This window comes from Hypanus sabinus, chromosome 2 (genome assembly GCF_030144855.1).
Source record: "Hypanus sabinus isolate sHypSab1 chromosome 2, sHypSab1.hap1, whole genome shotgun sequence".
In the NCBI taxonomy this organism is placed as follows: domain Eukaryota; kingdom Metazoa; phylum Chordata; class Chondrichthyes; order Myliobatiformes; family Dasyatidae; genus Hypanus; species Hypanus sabinus.
The window spans coordinates 89,075,316-89,097,428 of NC_082707.1; the positions used below are offsets into that span (position 1 = coordinate 89,075,316).

Consider the following 22,113-nt stretch of genomic DNA (forward strand, 5'->3'; position numbering starts at 1 on the left):
AGTGGTGTTCCACAGAGATCTTCTCTGACATCTCTGTCCTTTGTGGTTATTATAATGAATGATGGGTTAGTAAGTTTGTAAGTAACACCAAGGTTGGTGGTGAATTGAATAAGGTAGGAGGTTGTTAAAGGTTACAATGAGATAATGATAGCATGCAGAACTGTGATGAAAAGTGGCAGATGGAATTCACTCTGGAAAATTGAAAAGTGATTCACTTTGGAAGGCAGAACACTGAGTTAATGTCAGGATCCTTAGCAGTGTGCAGAAACAGAGGGATCTTATAGTTCACGTTCATAGAATGCATAAGGTTGCCATGCTCGTCGATAGTGTGATTAAGAAGGCTTATAGTGTGTTGGCTTTCATCAGTCAGAGGATTATCTTCAAGAGTAACAAGATAATGTTGCAGCTCTATAAAGCCCTGGTTAGACCGCACTTGGTATATTGTGCCCAGTTCTCGTTGCCTCATTATAAGAAGGGTGTGAAATCTTTAGAATGGGTGTAGAGGAGATTTACCATAATGTCACCAGAATTAGGAGAACTTGTCTTATGAGGATAGGCTGAGTGAGCTGCAGCTTTTCTCTTTGGAGCAAAGGAGGATGAGAGGTAACTTGATGGACCTGTAAAGGATGATAAGAGAGATAGGCTGAGCGGATAGCCAGAGACTTTTTTTCTCCAGAGCAGAAATGGAAAATTCAAGGGGGTATAATTTTAAGGTGATTGGAGGAAATCATAGTGTCACATTTAAGTTTCTTTTTTCACACAGAGGGTAGTGGGTGTAATGAATGTGCCTCCAGCAGCAGGCAGATACATTAGGGATATTTTAGAGACTTTTTGGTAGGGACACAGATGATTAAAAAAATGAAGGGCTATGTGGGAGGGAAGGGTTAGATTGATATTGGATTTGTTTTAAAGTGACACAGCATTGTGAGCTAAAGAGGTTTTATTGTGCTGTCATGTTCTATATTCTAGGAGAGAATCCTCTGTTGTATTTTGCAGTTTCCACAAAATGGATAGTAGATACTCCCAGAGTATTTGATTTAAAAAAAAAGAAAAATCAAGTAAATTTGTAATGTTTTACTGGGTGTTGCTGACTTAAGTACATCCATTTGGGGCCCTGGCACTCCTTAGTATTAATCCTTTACTGCGGAGCTAATTTGCTGTTCCTGCTGGATGTGCTACATGAGACTGTCTTTTATAGCTCTCAGTTCTCAATTCCTTTCACTGCATTGTTAGCTTTGGTTCCTGCTTAATTTTGACTACCATTTTAAATAAAAATTTTGTATTTTGTTGACATGACAAGTTCAGATAAACCTCTGGCCATTTGTTTTGGAGAAGGTAAGCACACTCAAGGCAAGTGTTCATATAAACACTACCGTTGCATATTTAATTAACTGTGCTTCACTTCTGCTTCATTGTCCTTGCTCTGTCCTTATACAAGAGTCATAGTCTTAGAGACAGAATTTATGAGCATTTGGAGAAGCATAGTCTGATTAGGGGATTATCAACATGGTTTTGTGAGCGGCATGTCATGCACAAGCCTAATTGAAATCTGTGAGGACGTGACAAAACACATTAATGAAGGCTCAGCTGTGGGTCTCTGGAAGGATTATGGAATTTTGTAAGGGAATTGGTAAGATCTCCATTGATAGGCTCATTTAGAAAGTCAGGAGGAATGGGATCCAGGGAAACCTGGCTGTGGATTCAGAATTGGCTTGCCCATAGTAGGCTGAAGGTGATTGCAGGTGGATCATAATCTGCATGGAGCTCGGCAAACAGAGGTATTCTGCAGGAATCTGTTTTAGGACCTCTGTCCGCTCTTTGTCATTTTTCTAAATATCTTAGATGAGGAAATAGAAGGGTGGTAAGTTTGCATAAGACACAAAGATTGAAGTGAATAGTGCAAGAATGTTGTTGAGGGTTATAACGAGATAGTAATAGAATACAAAGCTGTGTGAAGTGGCAGATGGAGTGCAAAGTTTAAAGAACATTTATTATCAAAGTATTAATATATTATATTTATACATATTCAGATTTGTCTCCTTACATACAGCCACAAAGAAATCTAAAAGGGCCCATTAAAAAGGTCCCAATATGCAGGGAGAAAAAAAACAATGCAAACAGTAAAAGTAAGCAAATAGCATTCAGAACAAAAGAGAGTCCACAGACATGAAGCCCAAAGCAGCTGGAGCAGGCCACAGCCTCGGGTTCAGTTCAGTACAGAGCCAAGTAAATATAATAGAGCAGCAAGCAGAAACAGCCAAACTATTACCTCTTGTCACGACAGCCTGCCTTCCAAATCCACCTGGCCATAATTGTCCAAACATCAGATCGTTCCTTGCACCAGGACCCAGACTCTGTCTCATTAACATACCCCGAGCATGGAACCCACTGCCAAGCTTCAGCCCTTACCCGAGTTCTCCAAATCAGCATGGTACTTACATCCATCAAACCTCACTCTTGGTCTAGATGGACAGACCTTAAATCTGCCTCTCCTCCGCTCCACTTTGCCTGCAATATGCCTCAACATCACCCTGACTTTGCCTTGAAAATGTCTTGCCCTCTCCTTGATTACACCTTGCACCCACATGCCTTGACCTTCGATTCAGCCTCACCTTTCCATTGTATACCCTGATCGTTTACCATGAATTTTATAAGAAAATGTGTTGTTAATGAAGTATTTAGTTGTATATTTTGTTTTATTTAGCATCAGCGAGTGACCGCTGGGCTTCTGCAGTGCCATCCTAAACCAGAAGCCAATCCAGCAAAGTGATTCACTTTGGACAGTCAAATTTGAAGGCAGAATAAGGGTTACTGGCAAGTTCCTAGCAGTGTGGTGGAACAGAGAGTTCTTGGTGATCCCTCAAAATTGCAGTGCCAGTTGATACAGTGGTTAAGAAGGCACATGATGTGTTTATCTTCATTATTTGGGGAGAGGGGGTTGAGTTCAGGAGCCATAGGGTAATACTGCAGCTCTATAAAATCCTGGTCAAACCACACTTCAAGTATGGTGTTCAGTTCTGGAGTCTCATTAAAGGAAGGACATTTAAACTCTAGAGAGGGTGCAGAGAAGATATACCAGGCTACTGCCTGGATTGGAGAACATGTCTTGTGAGGATAGGTTGAGCTAGCTAGGGCTTTTCTTTCTGGTGCAAAAGAGGATGAGAGGTGACTTGATAGAACAGTATGGAGTGATAAGAGTGGATAGCCAGCGTTTTTTTTTGCAGGTTGAAAAGGACCAACAGAAAGAGGCATAATTTTAAGGTAATTGGAAGAAAGTATAGGGCAAATATCATAGGTAAGTTTTTTTTATATAAACACAATGTAGTGGGTGCACTAAACATGCTTCCAGAGGTAGTGTTAGAGACAACTACATTAGAGACTCTTACTTAGGCACATAGCCCTTGACTATCCTATTGTCTATGTGGGACAGAAGGGTTAGATTGATCTTAAAGTAATTTAAAAGATCAGTACAATATCATGGGGTGAAGATCCTGTACTGTGCTAGAATGTTCTATACTCTATGAGATGACCCCCTGATGTGTTTTGCAGTACCCACAAAATTATCAGAAGATTCTCCTCCAGCAGTTGATTAAAAAAATAGAAAACCAATTATATTTAGAATGATTTACTGGGTATTGTTAGCTTCCTCCTATCCAATTGGTATCTCGGCACTCCTTAGTATTAAGCCTTTACTGCGGAACTCCTTGACTATTCCAGCTGGATGTGCTACTTGCAAGAGAGTTACAAGATATCTATGCCTAGGCAGGAATAGAAGGCAGGGTCATGCCCTTAAGACTGTAAGACATAGGAGCAGAATTAGGCCATTTGTCCCGTCCAGTCTGCTCTGGCCATTCAATCAGGCCGATCCGCTTTTTTCCCCTCCTCAGTCCCTCTCCCCTGCCTTCTCTCCGTAACCTTTGATCAGCTCTGCCTTAAAGTTCACCATCCTCTGGCTAAAGGAATTTCCCCGCCTCTTTATTTTAAATGAACGCACCTCTATCCTGCAGCTGCGCACTCTTATCCTAGACTTCCCCCACCATGGGAAGCCATGTCCTTCCTATCTCCTTGAGTGAACGAGGATCTGTGCACCATCAGTCAGTGTTTCATAGAGCAGTGGTTTTTCAACAATGAAGATCAGTGAGCTTCTGCATATGAGTGATTGGACCACTTTACCCATCTTTATCAAGATCTAGTGTCCACAAGAGCATAATGGAGACACTGATATTTCAACTCAATGCAAAGAAAACCTCTGTCTATATTTTTAACAGAGGCACTTGGGTAGGGTGGGTGTGGATCATTGGGTAATGCTTGGGAAGCTGGGGGGAAATTTTAGAACCATGGGGAATGCTACGTAGTCTCACAGGTACGTGCAAACTCGATACGAGCAATACTGGAGATGACGATTGAACCAGCATTGTTGGAACTGAAAAGTAGCAGCTCAAGTGCTGAATTCCAATTCCACTTGCTCTTTGAAAGATGTGCAGAAAATATTGCCTGCAATATTACAAATTGTAGGAAATGTAAGTTCATCGTATCTAATTTGCTCAATAGAAACCAATTCAGTTCATGTTAGTTGACATTACTGATACAAAACCAGGTCTTTACATTTGTTGCACCTCTTACTTTTCTGATCCTCAGGATTCTTCTGGGGTTCAAAAATGGTGAGCAGTCTTAATTTTTAATGATCGTTTATTTTAAAGTTTAAACAAACATACAAATGCAAAGCAAATTAAGTGAAGAGCTAAAGGCTCTTGAATCCATCACCTTTTTTAATCCAGCTAACAGAAAATTCCTTAGATATAAATAAACCAATTTATGAATAGCCAACAAACTCTTCTCGGGCTTCCAGCCAGGTACAGGTATCCATTATAACTGATGTTTTGATGACAAACTCTCGTCATCTTCATCAGGCGTGACTAGTCCAGTGGTACTTATACCCCGTAGTCTGTCCCTCCTGATTGGTTAGTTATCATCCAATCAGGTTTCTACTCCCCATCTGGTTTACAACTGAATTCCTGTTCTTAGAGCGTGACCTTCGTCTTGGTTAAAATTTCTTTCCTCCCATTTTATTTCAATGGCTTCCTTTACCAGGCAGTCTCAAAAGCCATTGGCACGGGACAGTAGTTTTGTGCCAAAGTCAATCCTATAGCCACTGCAAATGCAGTGCTCTGCTGCCACCAATTTCTCCAGGTAACCCAAATGGATACTCCTTCTAGGTGCTACCTGATGTGGATTTACTCCATGCATACCATCTGGCCAATATACACAATGAATCCTGTAAATGCCAGCCAACCTGAATCACATGTCCTCTGACGCATATAAGCTGTGATTTGAGCTTCCTCATGGGTTTGTGGATGGTATTAATCCAGTATTTCTTCAGGATACTGGCGGTCCTTCCAGAAACTGGAAGCATAGGAGCTGTATCCATTTGTATCCAAGGGCCCCTATTGTATTTGCCTCTGACTCCACCCCAGGCAACATATTCTAAACTCTGTAAAAATTACTAATTTCACCTTAAATACACAGTCTCTGGTATTAGATAATTCAACCCTGGGAAAAAGACACTTGCTCTCTATCTACGCCTCTTATAGCCTCCGTTAGATCTTGCCTCAATCTCAACCAACCCAAAAAATAGAAGTTTGTCCAACCTCTCCTTATAGCAAATTCCCTCCAACACAGGCAGCATCCTGGCAAACCTCTTCTGTACCCTCCCTAAAGCCTCGACATCCTTCCTGCGATGTAGAGAACTGAAATGAATACAATACTGAGAATATTCTTCTGGTGGAAAATATTGAACCAGATGGAGGGAGATAAATAGTGTAATTTCATGATATGGGATTACCATGGAAGCCTCAGAGAGCAGAAGCCAGAATTCTCTGTTCCTGAGAGATGCAGTTGGGCTATTAAAGGCAGAGCCAGACTTTGATTTAGGAAAGTTCAGGATTTTGGCAGTCAGGTAACAATAAGATCATCTGAGAACCTTATTAATTGCCGGTACAGATCTGAGGGAAATCACAAGGCTTTGCGATTTTGTTATATTTTAACTGCAGCTTTCAGTATTAAACCTACATCAGTGCCCTACGTAAGGGCGAGTCTGTACGAAATGACAACATTGCAAAAGAAACCCAACAACATGCTGCTGGGACTTACAGGAAGCAAGTAGTCATATTGGTGTTTAAGTGGTTCAAAAATTTTTTTCTTTAACAGATCACTTGGAGAATGGAGGTTTATCAGATAAACTCTTTTCTCCTGTGCCCACTTCATCCCATGACTATTTAATTAGATACAATCTCAGACAAGAAATTATCCAAACTATTTCTTTAATGAATTAAGTTTGTTTGCAGTTGGACAATGCATCCGAAAAAAGTATTCTATTAATGACCCACTTCCAGCAACCACTTTTCTTTTTTTGTCAGAATTCATAAAGTTCCAAATGTGTACTCCATATGTAGCTGAGAAAGTATGCTCTATATCCTCCTTTTTCCAGGGAGCATAGAATTTCTCCCAGCTTGAATATGGTACTGGGTAGAATCGACTCAAGTTCAATAAAGAGATGCCATTGCATGTACTGCCAGCGGCGGCAATTAGGTCATCAGTGTTGCACCATCTCTTCAGCACCCGAGTTATCAGTCGTGGACCTTGTTGACCCCAAAGATCTCCATCGTAATTGGCCACAAAATCGTTAAAACAATTCCATATAAAATCATGGTTTTTCTGATGGAAACCCAATGCCGCATTATTATAATATCCTGTGCTCTCTAAGCATGTGAAGTTATCAAACAGCAAAGACCTTAATGAGATTATGTCTGTATCCAGGTAGATGCCCCCGTATTTCCAGAGCAGTGCTAACCTGCAGCCATCAGCAAGCACATGGGCCCAATACTTCTCTCTTTCTGGATTTACCTGTAGGATAAGGGACAGGGTAATATTAATTTTTGCATTTAAATTGTGGCTTCCTTATTCTGCAGCCTGATGCAAAAGCTCCAGGTATCACCTAATCTCATGCTGGACTAATGGATGATCCAAATTCACAGAACTACCAGGGTTAAGCATTCAGTATGAGCACACAGGTGAGTGACACAGTGGCAAGAAAATGGGCTTCTGACCACATTGATTAGTGTCTGAATACTTAACGTCTCAGTCTGGGGAAACAATAGAGAGCCTAGGTTTCTTACCCCATCTCATTCTGAGGATTGGATTCAACACTTCAATCAGATCTACTGCCCTTTGTTGTAGTGACAAACAGTAGCCTTCTCACTTTAGCATTCAAGTTTCTGGAAGAACACAGCAGGGGTTTAAAAAAAAACCCATCAGCAAAACCAAATCTGCGATAATACCCAGCAAGTGGTGAGCAATGAAAGATAACAAGAGCAGCCAGTGAGGATCAGAGTTAGTGAAAACCACCTCTGAGGGCTCCACCCAAGAGAATGAAGATGGTGCTATCACCACCCACAAGTTGGGACAGGAGGCTGAATTTCATGAAGGGCAGAGAACCATGACTGGTCCCAAATATACAAAGACACAAGGGAGACGGCAGATGCTAGAAATCTGGATCAACACATACAGAATGCAGGAGGAACTGAGACATGCTGCAGATTCGTCCAGCATTTTGTGTGTGTTGCAAAGGAATTTGAATTGGAATTTGCTTATTATTTTCACATGTACCAAGTTGTTTGTTTTGCATACAAAATGGGCTGAACTGTGTCAATAAATCTGCAGTTTCTTGCTATCATGAGCAGAGCAGTAGCCATATCAATATATTATCTATCCAGAAAGGATACTTTCTATGGTGCATAGATAATGGCAACTTTTTTTTTTGTACACCCCCCCTCCCCCAGGTCAGGCATCATCTATGGAAATGAACAAATAGTTAACATTTCGGGCCAAAACAATTCTTTAGGACTGAAAAGAAAGAAGGAAGATGCAGGAATAAAATGGTGGGGGCAGTGGGGGGAGGATAGCTAGAAGGTGATAGGTCGATTGAAAGGTTAAGGGCTGGAAGAGAAGGAATCTGATAGGAGGGGAAACTGGACAATTGAAGAAAGGGAAGGAGGATAGGCAGGTGAGAAGGGATGAAAGGACAGAGTGGGACAAAGAAGAAGAGGAGAAGCGGAGGGAAATTTTTTTTATTGTAAGGAGAAAATGATATTCATGCCATCAGACTAGAGGCTACTTAGATGGAACACAAGGAATTATTCTTCCACCCTGGGGGTGGCTTCATCCTGGCACAAGAGGAGGCCATGGACCAACATGTTGGGATGGGAATGGGGATCAGAATTAAAATCTTTTGCCATTGGGAAGTTCCGTTTTTGGGAGATGGAGCAGAGATGCTCAACAATATGGCTCCCCAATTTATAACAGGTCTTACCAATACGGAGGAGGTCACTTTGGGAGCACTAGTCACAATAGATGATCAGTTAAAGATGCAAAGTTGTGTGATGCCTAGTTGTGTATTTGATATTTCAGTAGTATCTGAGTAACATTGTAAATAAATTGTTTGAGGAGCCTTCAGCCCCTGTGCAGATGGAGCATGGCCACAACACACTAGGTAGCTCTGAACAGTCCCAGGTAGATGTCTTCTTTGTGTCGAAGACATTCATAGTCAAATCCACATCCTCTCCATGCCAAAGGCAGTCCCAGTCAGATCTATGGTTACAATACCCACGTTCTTCTCTGACCACTGCATCTTTCAAGCCTCAAGTAACCTACAGGAGAACCAGATGACCGGCATCGGTATATGGAAGTTGAATGTCAAGCTGAGGACAAGAAAACATCGAGGGACTAGAGTAATTGCACAGGTTGGAAAACCATGAAGAACCTCTTTGACTCTCCACTTCATTGGTAGGAAGCAACCAAGGAGAACATCAAGAGGTTCCTCAAAAGCGTTTAGAAAGCAAAATGGAATCAGAGGGAATTGTGCCAACTCTAAACATATGTGCCACAACATTTCCCCCTTTCCACTGAGAGGGGTAGATATGAGAGAAGCTCTTCTGAAAATGAAGAGACAGGACAAATACTTATAAAACACGTTCTCCAAAATGGGTTTTGGGAAGGAAAGCAGAAATTGGATGAAGCTGTTTCATGCAGATATCCTTAATTCAGTCCAAGTGGATGCATTGGGGACATAACTTCCCCATAAAGTCTGGAATCTGGCAAAGTTGTCTACTCCCCCCTGTTGTTTTCATGTTTTGTGTAGAACCCTTTGCTGAATCCATCAGGAAGGATGAGAGCTTAAGAGAGATAACATTTCCAGACAGTGGAGGAGCACATTTTGAAAGCTCAGTGTATGGATGAGGTTGCTGTCTTCTGCTCAGATCCATAGCCAATTCAGAAATTGATCAGCGTCGGTGACCAGCATCAGGGGCCAGAGTCAACTGCATGAAGAGCAAGATCATGCTCTTTGGCAGCTGGCCTGACTATTCTATATTGGCTTTACTGTCAGGACCGACTACCTGAAGGTGTTGGGCATTTTGTTCAGAGAGGCTGAGGCATGTAACAAAAATTGGCTGGAGTGGATAAGGCAGGTCAAACAAAAACTGGTTCTGTGAAAATGACTTTCCCTGTCAATAACTTGAAGTTGGTTGTGAAGTGTGATAATCTCTTAGGGCCACTGTACTTGACATCGGTGTAGCCTGTTCATCACTTCTCTGCATCAACAACCACCTAGGGAGTCCAATAGATTATGAAACACCAATATCCAGATAACGGGGTCACAAATGCACCCAGCGTTACGGTCATCCTGATTACTACCTCTGTGTGTAGCTATGTCAAGTTGTGTTTGGACACAAAGTCCATGGGCACCAAGTGTCACTACAAGCTGAGGTTCTACCTGCGACTGGTGTCTGGAGAATAGGTCCAGACCCATTGCAGAGTGAAGGTCCAGCCATCAGGAAGTGGTCAACATGGAATGTCCTACCAATTCCACAGGACAGGCACTCTGGAGACTGCTGGGTGAAGGTCAAGGATCCTTTTGCTCCCATACACGGAAAGGCTCAGCTGGGTGGGGAAGCGCCCAAACAATGAAAGGATTTATCAACACAGGGTCTACTTGAGTAGTTTGGTGCTACGTTTTCTTATTCTTTTAAGGTTCACACTACTAAATTAACAACCATATAGTTGTAGAAGTTTAGCATTTTTCTTTTGTGTATAGTTTAAATTATGAATGAAGTCTAGTTTTGTAATAATAAAACAATCTACAGTAGTAGCAGTTACCTTGAATGATAGGCAGACAGAACAATTTCTGCAGGTACTAGGTGATTAATTCTACAACAGAAAACCATGGACTCTTTAACATCAGCTTGTTTGGCCCAATCACACCAGGTTACTGAGCAAACCCTATAATTGTCATCAGTTTATTTTCGTTAATACTTCACAGATGCTCTACTTTTCAAATAACTTAAACACCTATTGGAATTAATAAATCATAGTTTTGGTTACCTTTTGATACCAGCTTTCCAATGGAGTGTCTTTAAATAGCTCAATGGGTTTCAGAGGTAGAATGACGATATTCTTCATCTTAGAAAGTAAATGGATGCCTCTGTACTCAGTCTCTGGATACTGGCTCAAGTTGCCACTGAACCCCTTCATGAAGTAATAGATCTGTTTGTCTGGGTTTAGACGAGCAGCAGACTCCACTGAACACATCGCCAATGGCATCAGCTTTAAATTGTCAGTTGATTCCAAAAACATAATGCCAGCTTTGAATACTTTGTTGGGAATCACGGCATCAGGTTTATCTGTTACCCGAGATAGTTTCAACATGTCGTCGTTAACGGACCAATAGTATCTGTAGTACATGTACAGAGTACTACAAATCACCAACACGAGGACAACCAGACAGCCCTTATGCAAGGAAAGCATGATCCGAGTCTGAAATGTCTCCTTCAAGGCTCCTGAGAAAGAAATTGCAGGATAAATATTCAAACTGAATCAAATTACTCACAGAAACACTTACCTGTTGCACGTAAGACCATTTGTTGCTGGCTTTTTGCAAGAGTAATACAACCTCTTACCATCATCACAGACCCCTGCAAGTTCTTTCTTCTCAGATATTTATCCACCCCTTTCTGCATGCACAATAGAATTGACCTCCATGGTGTAGCCAGCAGTCAACTCCAGACACTAAACACCTGCTCTGGGAGAGCATTCTTCCATCTAAACATAGTTAATAATTGCACTGTTAATAAGAGGTTCTGCATTTCCATTGCAAAAACATAGAAAACCTTTCGCTGATCTCTACAAAACTCATTATATTCTGTCTGCAGGGAATAATGAGAAAAAGAAACCAGGAACTCCTACACCTAATATCCATCATATAATTGTAACTAACAGTATTTGAGTTGACATTAAAGAGATATAGGTAAAAACAGAGTCAGCCAACACAGACCATGTTATTGATAGTTCAGATTCAATACATTTGGTGAAGCTTTGGGGAGAACAAACAACTATAGTCACAGGGGAATGGTTATGGTTAAGGATTATATTGTTTCTTAAATGGCATTTAATTTCTTAATGAAGTCTGTGACACCTTCCACAGCTCTCTGTGGCAAAGAATGCCAAAGACTTACACCTTCTGAGTGAAAGGCTCAAGGAATGGACAAATATTGATTTGGCTGGGGGAATGGCTCACTGAGGATATGGCTCAGGGATGGCTGGTGGAAAGTGGGAAAATCATATTGCAGGAACTTTGCTTGCAAGGAACACGCTGAGACTTCAAGTGTCCATTGCAACTCTCACAAATTCAGACAACATCACTCTCTGTTTAAAGTACAAATATTGTTTAAATTTTAAAATGGCAGCAGCCGCAACACTATAAAATTATTTTTTAAAAACTGATTTCTGAAGTTGAATGTGTGAACCTGAGGCATGAGGTTCCTTTGCAGGTAAGTCTGTAGTGATCATCTTCAGTCTGAAAAAATTAACTGCATCTTTCAAATGGTGAAAATGAAGAACAACAGTGAGCTGAAGATTTTGAAACTCTGTGCCCTAACCTTTGATTATTTGGAAGTACTAGGCAGGAAGAAGACATGATCAAAAAAGCTGATGAAATGTTAAGCGTCATTTCGCATGATTTAATGTACCATGGCGAGATGATTCTCCAAAGCCATTGGGCCCAGGAAGCACTAAAGAACACTTTTAACAGATTGCTTGCAAGGTTTAAGAACTAAAGATGAGATCATTGAAGATCAATACTAACTGAATGTCAAGGTGACCTGGCTGACCTTATAAATGTCACTGAAGGCCAACATGTACGTGAAACAAAAGGCAGGGAAAGCAAATGGAATGCAAACTTTTTTCACAAAAGAATATGAATACAGCAGTATATCTTGCTGTAGTTGTATTTGGACTTGGTGAGACTGTAACTGGATTTTTGTGTACAATGTTGGATACATAGAATTCAGGGTTGATAGAGTGAACATCGGGTGATAATAATCATTTAAAAAATCAGAAATGGCTGGATACATCAACGATTTTGATCACAGAAAGGATACTAAATGATTGGAACAGTATTTTGAAGCAAATGAAATAGACAGCGAGTAGCGCATGGCAATTTGCTGAGTGCATTAGGTTTAAAGGCATACAGTTTGGCTTGAAGTTTAACTGTTCCAAACAAACCATCAAGAATGATCTTTGCTACTATTGTAAATGTGATGCAGGAACACTTAGAACCAAAGTCACTGCTGCTTGCAGAATGCTTTAGGTTTCATAAGTGAAATCAAAAGGAAGGGGAGTCCATTTCAGTGTAGGTGACTGAGTTGAAGAGATTGTGTGAGCATTGTCACTCTGCACATCTGTGTGCTCAACCCTCTGCTGTTCACACTGTCGCACATGACTGCATCACCGTAGTCAGCTCAAAACTTACCAGTAAGTTTGTGGATGACACAACGATGATTGGCATCAAAGATGATAGGCCAGATTATAAAGAGGAAGTGAACTGGTAGGAGAGCAGCAAACCAAGTCTAAACATGGAGAAGACCAAGGAAATGATTGTGGACTTTAGGAAGCTGCAGATGAACCAGCCCTCTCTGCACATGCAGAGAGAGTTAAATGCACCAGGTTCCTAGGAGTTCACATCGTGGATAACTTTTCCTGGTCCCTCAAAATCACCTCCCTGAATTAGGTGGCACTGCCGTGCCTCCACTTTGAGAAGACTGAGGCAAGTGAGCGAGGCTCCCTCAATTTTAACTGAATTTTACAGAAGCACCATTGACATAGAACTGGCAAGCTGCATCTCTTTCTGGCATGGGAGCAGCAGAGCATTGGACCAGCAGGCCCTACAAAGGACTGTGAGGTCAGCTGAGAGGATCAACAGGATGAAAGGGGTCTTCCTACCATCCGTTGGGGCTATTTATCAGGAGTGCTGTGCATGCAGGACCCTTGGTATTATCACGGATCCCACTTATCCATCCAGCATTCCTTCTGACTTTCTACCATCAGCCAAGAGACTCCGATGCATAAAGACAAAAATGATCAGGATGGGAAACAGTCTCTTCTCTCAGGCCATTAGGCTTCTGAACTCCCTGCTGCATCACATTCAGAGTCACCAGGTAATTTGTACTGTACCATACAATATTTAATTTATGCACTTTATTTATCTATGCATAATTCATTTGGAGTGTTGGCCAGAAAGAAGTACAGTTTACCAGTCAGTGAATTCAAATGAATCAAGGACAGTGGAAGCAGACAGACCAGTTGTCTCTGTTCTTGCCATGAGGAAGGAGATGGAGGCTGGCATTTTATGGAGACTGTGTTCTCCATTTTGTGAGATGAAGTCACTTGATCAGTATTTTAAAGCCAACACAACAATGCTCCAGATAACCTGTTGGACTAAAGGTCATTTCCAAATAAGAAGTTTTAGTGAGGTGTTATTTGGTTGGATATATTATGCAGGTTTGTGACAGTTGGTATCATCGATCTGCCATGAGAGATGAGTTGGTTGCTGAATGAGAACAAAGAGCCATAAATTATCAGTTGTCACTTACTGGAAAGAGGGCAATTAATAGATACTGGCTTGGAGCAGAGCCACTAAAAAGGTGTTAAAGGTCAATCAGGTGACCCACAGCCAATGGCACTGAAATACAATATTTGAATTAGTAAGAAATTAATACAAAAGCAGCCTCTTCGAGTGTGCTGGCAGTGATGACTCTGATATTCATTATCATAGCTGTGAGGTGCCCCACTGACCATGAGGAACATGTGGCGAGCAGCAAAGACTCCTTTTCTATTTTTTGATTGTTCGTGGAAGTTCATGAACACACAGAAGGTGTGCACATGGGTATTCGGTCATATAAGTCACATGTTCTTCCATTGGGACAACAAAGGCACTTATCGGTAATTACAGATTCTCTCTGTGCCTCCCTGGTCATTATTACAAGGGGTGAATCTTGTAACAGTAGATTCAATTCGTATTGTATGTTATATGTGTGTTACGTGTACTACTGTGCTTTACACCCCTTTGGGAGAAACGTCTCATTTGGCAGTATACATGTATAGAGTTAAATGACAATAAACTTGACTTGACTGAGCCATTCTCCCAGCCAAATCAATATTTCTCCAAATTCCATGAGCTATTTATGCAGAGGATAGCATCTTTTGACAGAGAGTTCATTTATTTAAACAAATCTTTCACTATTCAAAGCAACACAAACAAAATGCTAGAAGAACTCAGGTCAGGCAGCATCTATGGAAAAGAGTACAGTTGACGTTTTGGGCAGAGACCCTTCAGCGGGACTGGGGAAAAAAAGACGAGGAGCCAGAATAACAAGGTGGGGTGAGAATAAAGAAACACAAAGTGATAGATGAAATTGGGAGGGAGGAAGGGTGAAGAAAGAGCTGGGAAGTTGATTGGTGAGAAAGATACAGGGCTGGAGAAGAGGAAATCAGATAGAAGAGGACAGAAGGCCATAGAAGAGAGGAGGAGGAGAACCAAAGGGAGGTGATAGCCAGATAAGGAGATATGGTAAGAGGCAGAAATGGAAATGGAAAACGGTAGGGGGGGTGCATAACCACAGTTCGAGAAATCAATCTTCATGCCTTCAGGTTGGAGGCTATCCAGACATAATGCAAGATATTCCCATTCCTCCAACCTGAATGTGGCCTCATTGTAGAGGAGGCCATGGACTGACATGTCTGAATTGGGATGGGAAGTGGAATTAAAATGGGTGGCCACCGGGAGATCCCTCATTTTTTGGTGGACAGAATGTAGGTGCCCGGTGAGGCAATCTCCCGATCTACTTCGGGTCTAATCAATATACAAGAGGCCACACTGGGAACTCAGTATATGACCCCGACAGACTCACATTTGAGGTGTTGCCTCACCTAGAAGGACTGTTTAGGGCCTGAATGGTGGTGAGGTTGGAGGTATAGGGGCTGGTGTAGCCTATGCTCTGCTTGCAAGGATAAGTGCCAGGAGGGTGCCAGCATAGAGGGACGAATGGAAATTGGAGTCACATAAGGAGCAATCCCTGCAGAAAGCAGAAAATGGAGGGGGTGGGGAAGGAAGATGTGCCGTGGTGGTGGTTGTGCCTCTAAATTCATGGCACGAACATAGATTTCTCCCACTTTATATTCCGTCTTGGTAGCCTCCAGCCTGGTGGCATGAACATCAAATTTTCCCATTTGACACTCGCCACTGCTCCTACACCACCTCCCTCAATAGCATTCAGGGCCCCAAACACTCCTTCCAGGTGAGTTGATATTTCACCTGTGAGTCTATAGGGGTTATCTACTGTATCCAGTGTTCCTGGTGTGGCCTCCTGTATATTGGGAGACCACCTCACCAAGCACCTGCACATCCACTAAGAAAAAAGTAGCATTTCCCAGTGGTCATCCATTTTAACTCCACTTCCCACTCCAACATGTCAGTCCATGGCCACCTCTACTGTCATGATGAGATCACACTTAGTCAGGTTGAAGGAGCAGCACCTTGTATTCCATCTGGGTAACCTCCAGCCTGGTGGCATGAACATTTATCTCTCAAACTTCCAGTAATGCCATCCCTTTCCTTTTCCCATTTCCCTCTCTCACCTTATCTCCTTATCAGCCCATCACCTCCCTCTGGTGCTCCTCCCCCTTTACCTTCTTCCATGGCTTTCTGTCCTCTCCTAAAAGATTCCCCCTTCTCCAGCTCTCTCTTTCACCAAATTCCCAGCACTTTACTTCACCCCACCCCCTCCCAGTTTCATCAATCACGTTGTATTTCTTTCTCCCACCTTCTAACTGTGACTCCTCACCTCCTTCTTCTCCAGTCCAGATGAATGGTCTCAGCCTGAAATGTTGATTCTACACTTTCCCATTGATGCTGCCTGGCCTGCTGAGTTCCTCCAGCATTTCATTATTCCAGTTTATTTTCCCCACATTCCCATCATCTAACATTCCGATTCCATCATTCACCTGCACTGTGGCTCTTTAATGCATCCTTGGAACTCGAGTAGAAATTGGAGCTCCCTAAAGGATCGATTGATATCTGACAGTACGAGAAAATGGCACTGAGGCAGATGTTTAGTCATGAATTGGGTGTGTAGTTGAACTGTTTCAAATGATTGAACGTTCTGTCTCTTCTTTCCTATAGATTGCTTAAAAACCCTGTTGAATTGGAGTGCAATTTAGCATTAGATGATAAATTGGAACAAGTTGTATTTATTCATTTTTATTCGCAAAGCAGAACAATCATTAATGGCTGCAAAACCATTTCTACTCTTCCGCATTAGAAAGGAAGTGATGCCAGGAAATGCGCCACATTTGTGTAGCCCGATTAAAAATTTAGCTTGGGACGCAGTGACTGCAGTGCAAGAATGCATTATCACAGCAACATCTCAGAAGCAGACTAGCACTTTATGATATGATAGGATCACAAAATAATTATGATAGGGGAAAATGCCACCTCACCATCTGAGAGAGCGACGACCAGTGTTGCTTTACATTCCAGAAGCCTCAGCGGTTCTGCAACACGCAACTCAACAAGTACAGGACTTCCTTTTTAAGCAGATGGTAGACAGAGTGGTGCAGGGGGAGGGGGGGCAACGTGCGGCAGGCAAAATTCCACCCCTCTCATTTTCAGAGTGGGGTAAACATTTCCTCATTCCCCTCAAATGCTGAACATACACTAAATGCTTATCCATTTACACAACCTAGGCCCCACAATTTCACACATCTGCTATATCTCGCCCTGTTGTGCTCCACAGTGAACCACTGCAGCCCACCAAATCCCTTCATTGCTACAATTCTGAGTTTGGATAACATCCTTGGAAATCTTTCCCCCCCCCACCCCCCACCCAAGTAAGTAAGGCTGTGTAACACAGAACCAAAGCTGTGTTAATAGTGATGTTGTATATTAGATCCCACATTTGGTGGTCTCTACCTTGTCTAGTAAAGTAAAGCCTCCTACATGCCAACTTAAACATTTTATTCATCTGTCCTATAGTGTATAAAGACTTATGGATATACATTCCAATTCTACTCTTCCAATTCTTTCAGAATGCTATCATTATTCACAAAATGCTGGAGGAACTCTGCAGGTCAGGCAGCATCTATGGAAATAAATAAGTCCTTCATCTGCAGAATTTCTCGTGTTTTGGTTTAGTATCATTACTGTTGCACCTCCTCCAACACATTCCCTCATACTTTATTCCAAATGCCACTTATTTGCTCAAATGATCTCCCCGTCAATACTTCAGATATCAGGCCTTCCTGCTTCATGTCAACCATACAGCCAATGCTTTGTATCTTGCAAACCTCAGTACTGTGCCCCTAATATTAATTTCCACATCACTAAATACTGTGATAAAAAGCATGAGATTAAATATGTCCCTTTTAGTACCCTGTTGGTAACAGCCTTCTAGTCAGTAAAACAGAGCAACCAGTACACCCGACGAAGGGTCTCGGCCCGAAACGTCGACAGTGCTTCTCCTATAGATGCTGCCTGGCCTGCTGTGTTCTACAAGCATTTTGTGTGTGTTGTTGTTTGTAACCATTACCCACTTATGTCCTCTAATGATCCAATTTGCTACTTGCCCTCAGATCCAGGGGAGTTTTTGATTAGCCTGCCCTTGCTGAGATCAATGAAAGTGACTGTAAGGAAAGAGTTAATTTGACTCCACCTCAGTATATGTTAAAATTGGTAATAGGAAATGGAAGTTTGTAAAACAAAATGATGTTGATCTGGGATGAGGGAGCGCCTTGAGAAAGTACAGGGAATGAGTCTACAGTCATTTTGTGAGAACTTAACCAGTTCACAGGCTTGAGGGTAGATAATGGTGAAAAACACATTTGTCTGGAAAGTACTGGGTAGACTTTTGATGGGATCTTGAACAGTAAAGAAAAGGTAATTTTTTTGTGCAAGTCTGAATCTCCTCTTAGACTGGGTTACAGAGCGAGAAAAGCAGTCAGGAATCTGTGGTTCCCCCCCAACAGTATTGTGGAGTGGATTACTGGTTGACAAGTATAATCTTGGCCCTTTCATTAACCATTTTCTTCCTGGATTTTATTTTTCTTTATATAATCTTAAGAGTAATTTATATATCACCTTTAGTTAAGTTGATACCTCTTGCTGCTGAATCAGAAAAGAATAAGGCACGAATTTTACAATATTTTCAGTATAGTGACCTAATTGACATTGTTTAGGACATTCATATAGTTCAGTCAATACTTTTATGTATCATCGATGCTGATTAGTCCTGATCAACATGTAAATGAAGTTTTCACTTAGATTCCAACAGTCTGTCCTCACTGGGGTTAAACTACAGTAACTACCCTGTAATTATTCATTTAATTACTTGCTCCATTTTAAAAATTAAAACGAGCAATCCACCAGTGGTCTGGCACCATGCCTGAAAATAGGCAGGACTCTGATAGAAACAATTCCAGGTCGGAGTTCCTGGAATTGTTCCACTTGCTTCTATTAAAAGCTTGGAATACACTATACATCTTATTGGCAATTTCAGTACTTTCAAAGCCACTGATGTTTTCCACCGTACCATGTTTGTCCACTCCAAACGTTCACCCTTATTCACCTTAATAACACATTCAGCATTCTCCCCCCTTCCGCCCATATGCTCTGCCACCATATAGTTACCTCTGTGCCTTCCAATAGGCCCCGCTATTTCCTCAGTTACTTTCCCGTTATTTGGAAACAAAAACATCTTTGTTGTTTTGCATTTCACACACCAACTTGCCCCTCTTTGCTTCTTACTTGTCCTTTTAATTTCAACCCGTGTCAGACATAGACTTCCCTTTCCATTTCCAAGAAGCCTCTCTCCACGTTGTTTCTGATCTGGCATACCCCGCCATTCTCTTTGGGACTGTGCTGCAGCTGAACCTTTTGAGCCTCTTGGAGTGTCACCTATTACCCTTACAGTGACCTTGAAACAGTTGTTTCCAGTCCTCAAATGTCAGGATATTTTCCGTAATTTAAGCTGCATTTTCCGTTCTCCCACCGCCCCTCGGGAGAAAAAAAATACTGCCCTGTTACTTTCTCAAGTAAAACAACGACTAGACTGGCAATATAATTCCACTATAATTCTACCTGCGCAGCTTGGGTGTAATTTTCTAAACCGAGCCCACAGTTTGCGGACAGACTTTGTAACATAAAAACAATGTTGTATTATGTTCTGGCCTATTTTCCACGGTTTTGTTTTTATTTCCTCTGTTGCCCACACCCTTTTTTGCGTTTTCCAGCTCTGCCCTTCTCCTAATTGAAGCCAAGCTCTCCAGTTTTCCAACAGTATCAGAAATTAGTACAGTATTGGCTAGAGATTATGTGGTGAACTACCTACCTGCTTCCTCCAACTGCGTTGTTTTAAACTGAACAGCGCCTTCCCGACAGCTTCCCGTCCACAGAACCGTCTTCGCTACAGGAAAAGCTCAGCCATTTCTCAAGCTTCAAAACGCACTTATTCCAGCTAGGAATACTTCCCGTTTGCCCAGCTCACGGAAACATCCCAGAATTTCTACTGTCACAACATACTCGGTGGTTGGAGGAGATTGTCCATAACGCATTTGACAGGAATGAATCTTTTAAAATGCTCTCGACAACAACCCACCAATCAACAACTTCCCTTGTATTGACATCATCCAGACCCTCATTTTGTTTGGCTCTCAGCTCTTAAATTTTTCTGTACTTCCCCCCACTTTTCCTTTATTATTCTATCACTCTTTCTCATCTTTCTTTCGCTCACTCTAGCGAGTTAACTGGAAATAACACTGACAAGCATTAAACCTGTGAGAGAAACTACGAGGTGAGAACTAAGTAAATGCTCAGAGAAAACGATAAAAATTAGTAGGTCAGCCTTAAACTCTTTGAAACCTTCTGATTGTACCGATTTACCGAATTGTGCAGCCAATGCTACGCAGAACTAGAGGCTGCCTGACGCATTTTGGGCATTGACACATATTTCCAGTACTAGGAAAGCTTCCAACGACCTGATTAATATATCGTTACTGCTGAGTGCCAGTCAAAGCAAGCTGTCTATCTAGATAGCAAACGTAAAAAGGATAGCAAGCATGTGATATGGCAAAATGTAATTAAAGTTATTCTTTCTCTCTTCCCCACCCCTCCAGTCCCTCTTCCTCTCCCACTCCACACCCCTCTACCCTCTCGCTACCCCTCCCTCCTCCATACACCTCCCCTAACCCCACTCTCCCTCCCACCTTCTCCCCTCCCTCCCCCCACTTCCCTCAACACTACCCCTTCCCAACTACCACCCACCCCCTCCCTCCCTTCTCCTCTCCTCCCTCACTCCAGCACAGCTCCCACATTCCCTTCCTCCAACTTTCTCCCTGCACCTCTCTCTTTCTCCACCAGTCCCACAACCCCATCCGTCACTCCTCCCCCTCCCATATCCCTTCCTTCCCTCTTCCTGCCTCCTCCTCCCTTCGCCTCTTCCTTTCTCCCCTTCACAACTCCTCTCTCCCATCCCCTCCAACCTCCTCCCACACTCCCTCCTCATCCTCTTCCCATCCCTCCTTTCCACTCTTTCCCCCTCCCCATCCTTCCCTCCTCCCACCCCCTTCTCTCCTCTATTACTCCCTCTTCCCCTCCCTCACTCTCCCTTCTCCTCCACCCTCACACTCCCTCTCCCTACCTGCCTCCCCTCTTCACCCTCATCCCTCCTCCTCCTTCCCGCCCTCTGACAGACACCACTTCCCCTCTTTCAATTCTACTTCTTCTTCTTCTGACTCTTAGTGGTGCCTGGCAGTCTAACTTAAAGATGCATTACTGCTACCAAATTGACTGGAGTGTGGTGTAGAGAATTGGGAAATAAAACCCTTGCTACTTCTTTCTTGGCTAGTTGGTGGTGTAGTGGCATCAGCTGACTCCCTTGCACGCTTTTCATCCGTGCTGGTTTGAGCGTTGAGCTAGCAATTTGGCCTCGTAAAAATAAGAAAGCCTGCTAAAAAAAAAAAATGCCTTCATGATGGTGTCCCGATGACTCCACTCGGAGCTAAGGGCTTTCTCACTTCACTTCTTTCTCAAGTGAAAGCTAAGGTACCCCAGAAAGCCCAAAAGATTGTAAGTAATGAAGGATAATACTGTGAATTTAATTAAAATCACTCCCATAACTTAATGTTTTTAAATGAAAGCTATCAACTCTCCAAGATTACAATGAAGGTTGCATTTGATTTATTCAACCTTATGTACTTCACATTTTTATAGAATGCTTTCAGCTGTTTCACAACAATGACAAAACCTACATGCCCCAGAGCGACGCTTTCCAACAAGATACAAGCAATAGTTAAACAATGTCCAATTCTAAATCAAGCCAATATAACTCCTCCACTTCATGTTTTACCCCCTTCTCCCTTAACCCGACAGTTTATGTATTCTGTAAAGATGTCTCCCCTTGTGCCAATTATTCCACAAATCTTGCCTTAATCCCCTAATTCTTAACCCCGCCAACCCCTTAGCTGCTGATTTGCTAAGTGGAATGTCTATATCCACAGTTGAACTTTCAACAGCTTTTTTAGCTAAACAATCAACCTGCTTATTCCCTTCAACACCTCTGTATATATAACCCATAAAAAGCAGATATACAAACCAATGTATACAAAATAATGTCTGATTACTTCCAATAGTAAATATGACCTACTACTAGAATAACTTGTTTTAAGACTCAT

General features: G+C 42.1%; 1 protein-coding gene across 4 annotated transcripts in view; it reads right to left on the minus strand.

Annotated features, from left to right (window-relative positions):
* LOC132381054 (alpha-1,4-N-acetylglucosaminyltransferase-like) overlaps positions 1-20,461 on the minus strand; it is a 72,275-nt gene extending 51,814 nt beyond the window's left edge. The window contains exons 1-4 of one of the 4 annotated variants that reach the window (XM_059950193.1): positions 19,773-20,443; positions 16,393-16,584; positions 10,438-10,892; positions 4,672-6,903 (exon numbers count right to left, since the gene is read on the minus strand). In XM_059950193.1, the coding sequence (XP_059806176.1) occupies positions 6,313-6,903; positions 10,438-10,860 (1,014 nt within the window). In that variant the 5' untranslated portion in view covers positions 10,861-10,892; positions 16,393-16,584; positions 19,773-20,443 and the 3' untranslated portion in view covers positions 4,672-6,312. Of the gene's footprint in view, positions 1-4,671; positions 6,904-10,437; positions 10,893-16,392; positions 16,585-19,772 lie in introns of those variants that run through there. The other 3 variants (XM_059950204.1, XM_059950213.1, XM_059950182.1) reach the window with 3 other exon arrangements.
* Between the last annotated feature and the right edge of the window lie 1,652 nt (positions 20,462-22,113).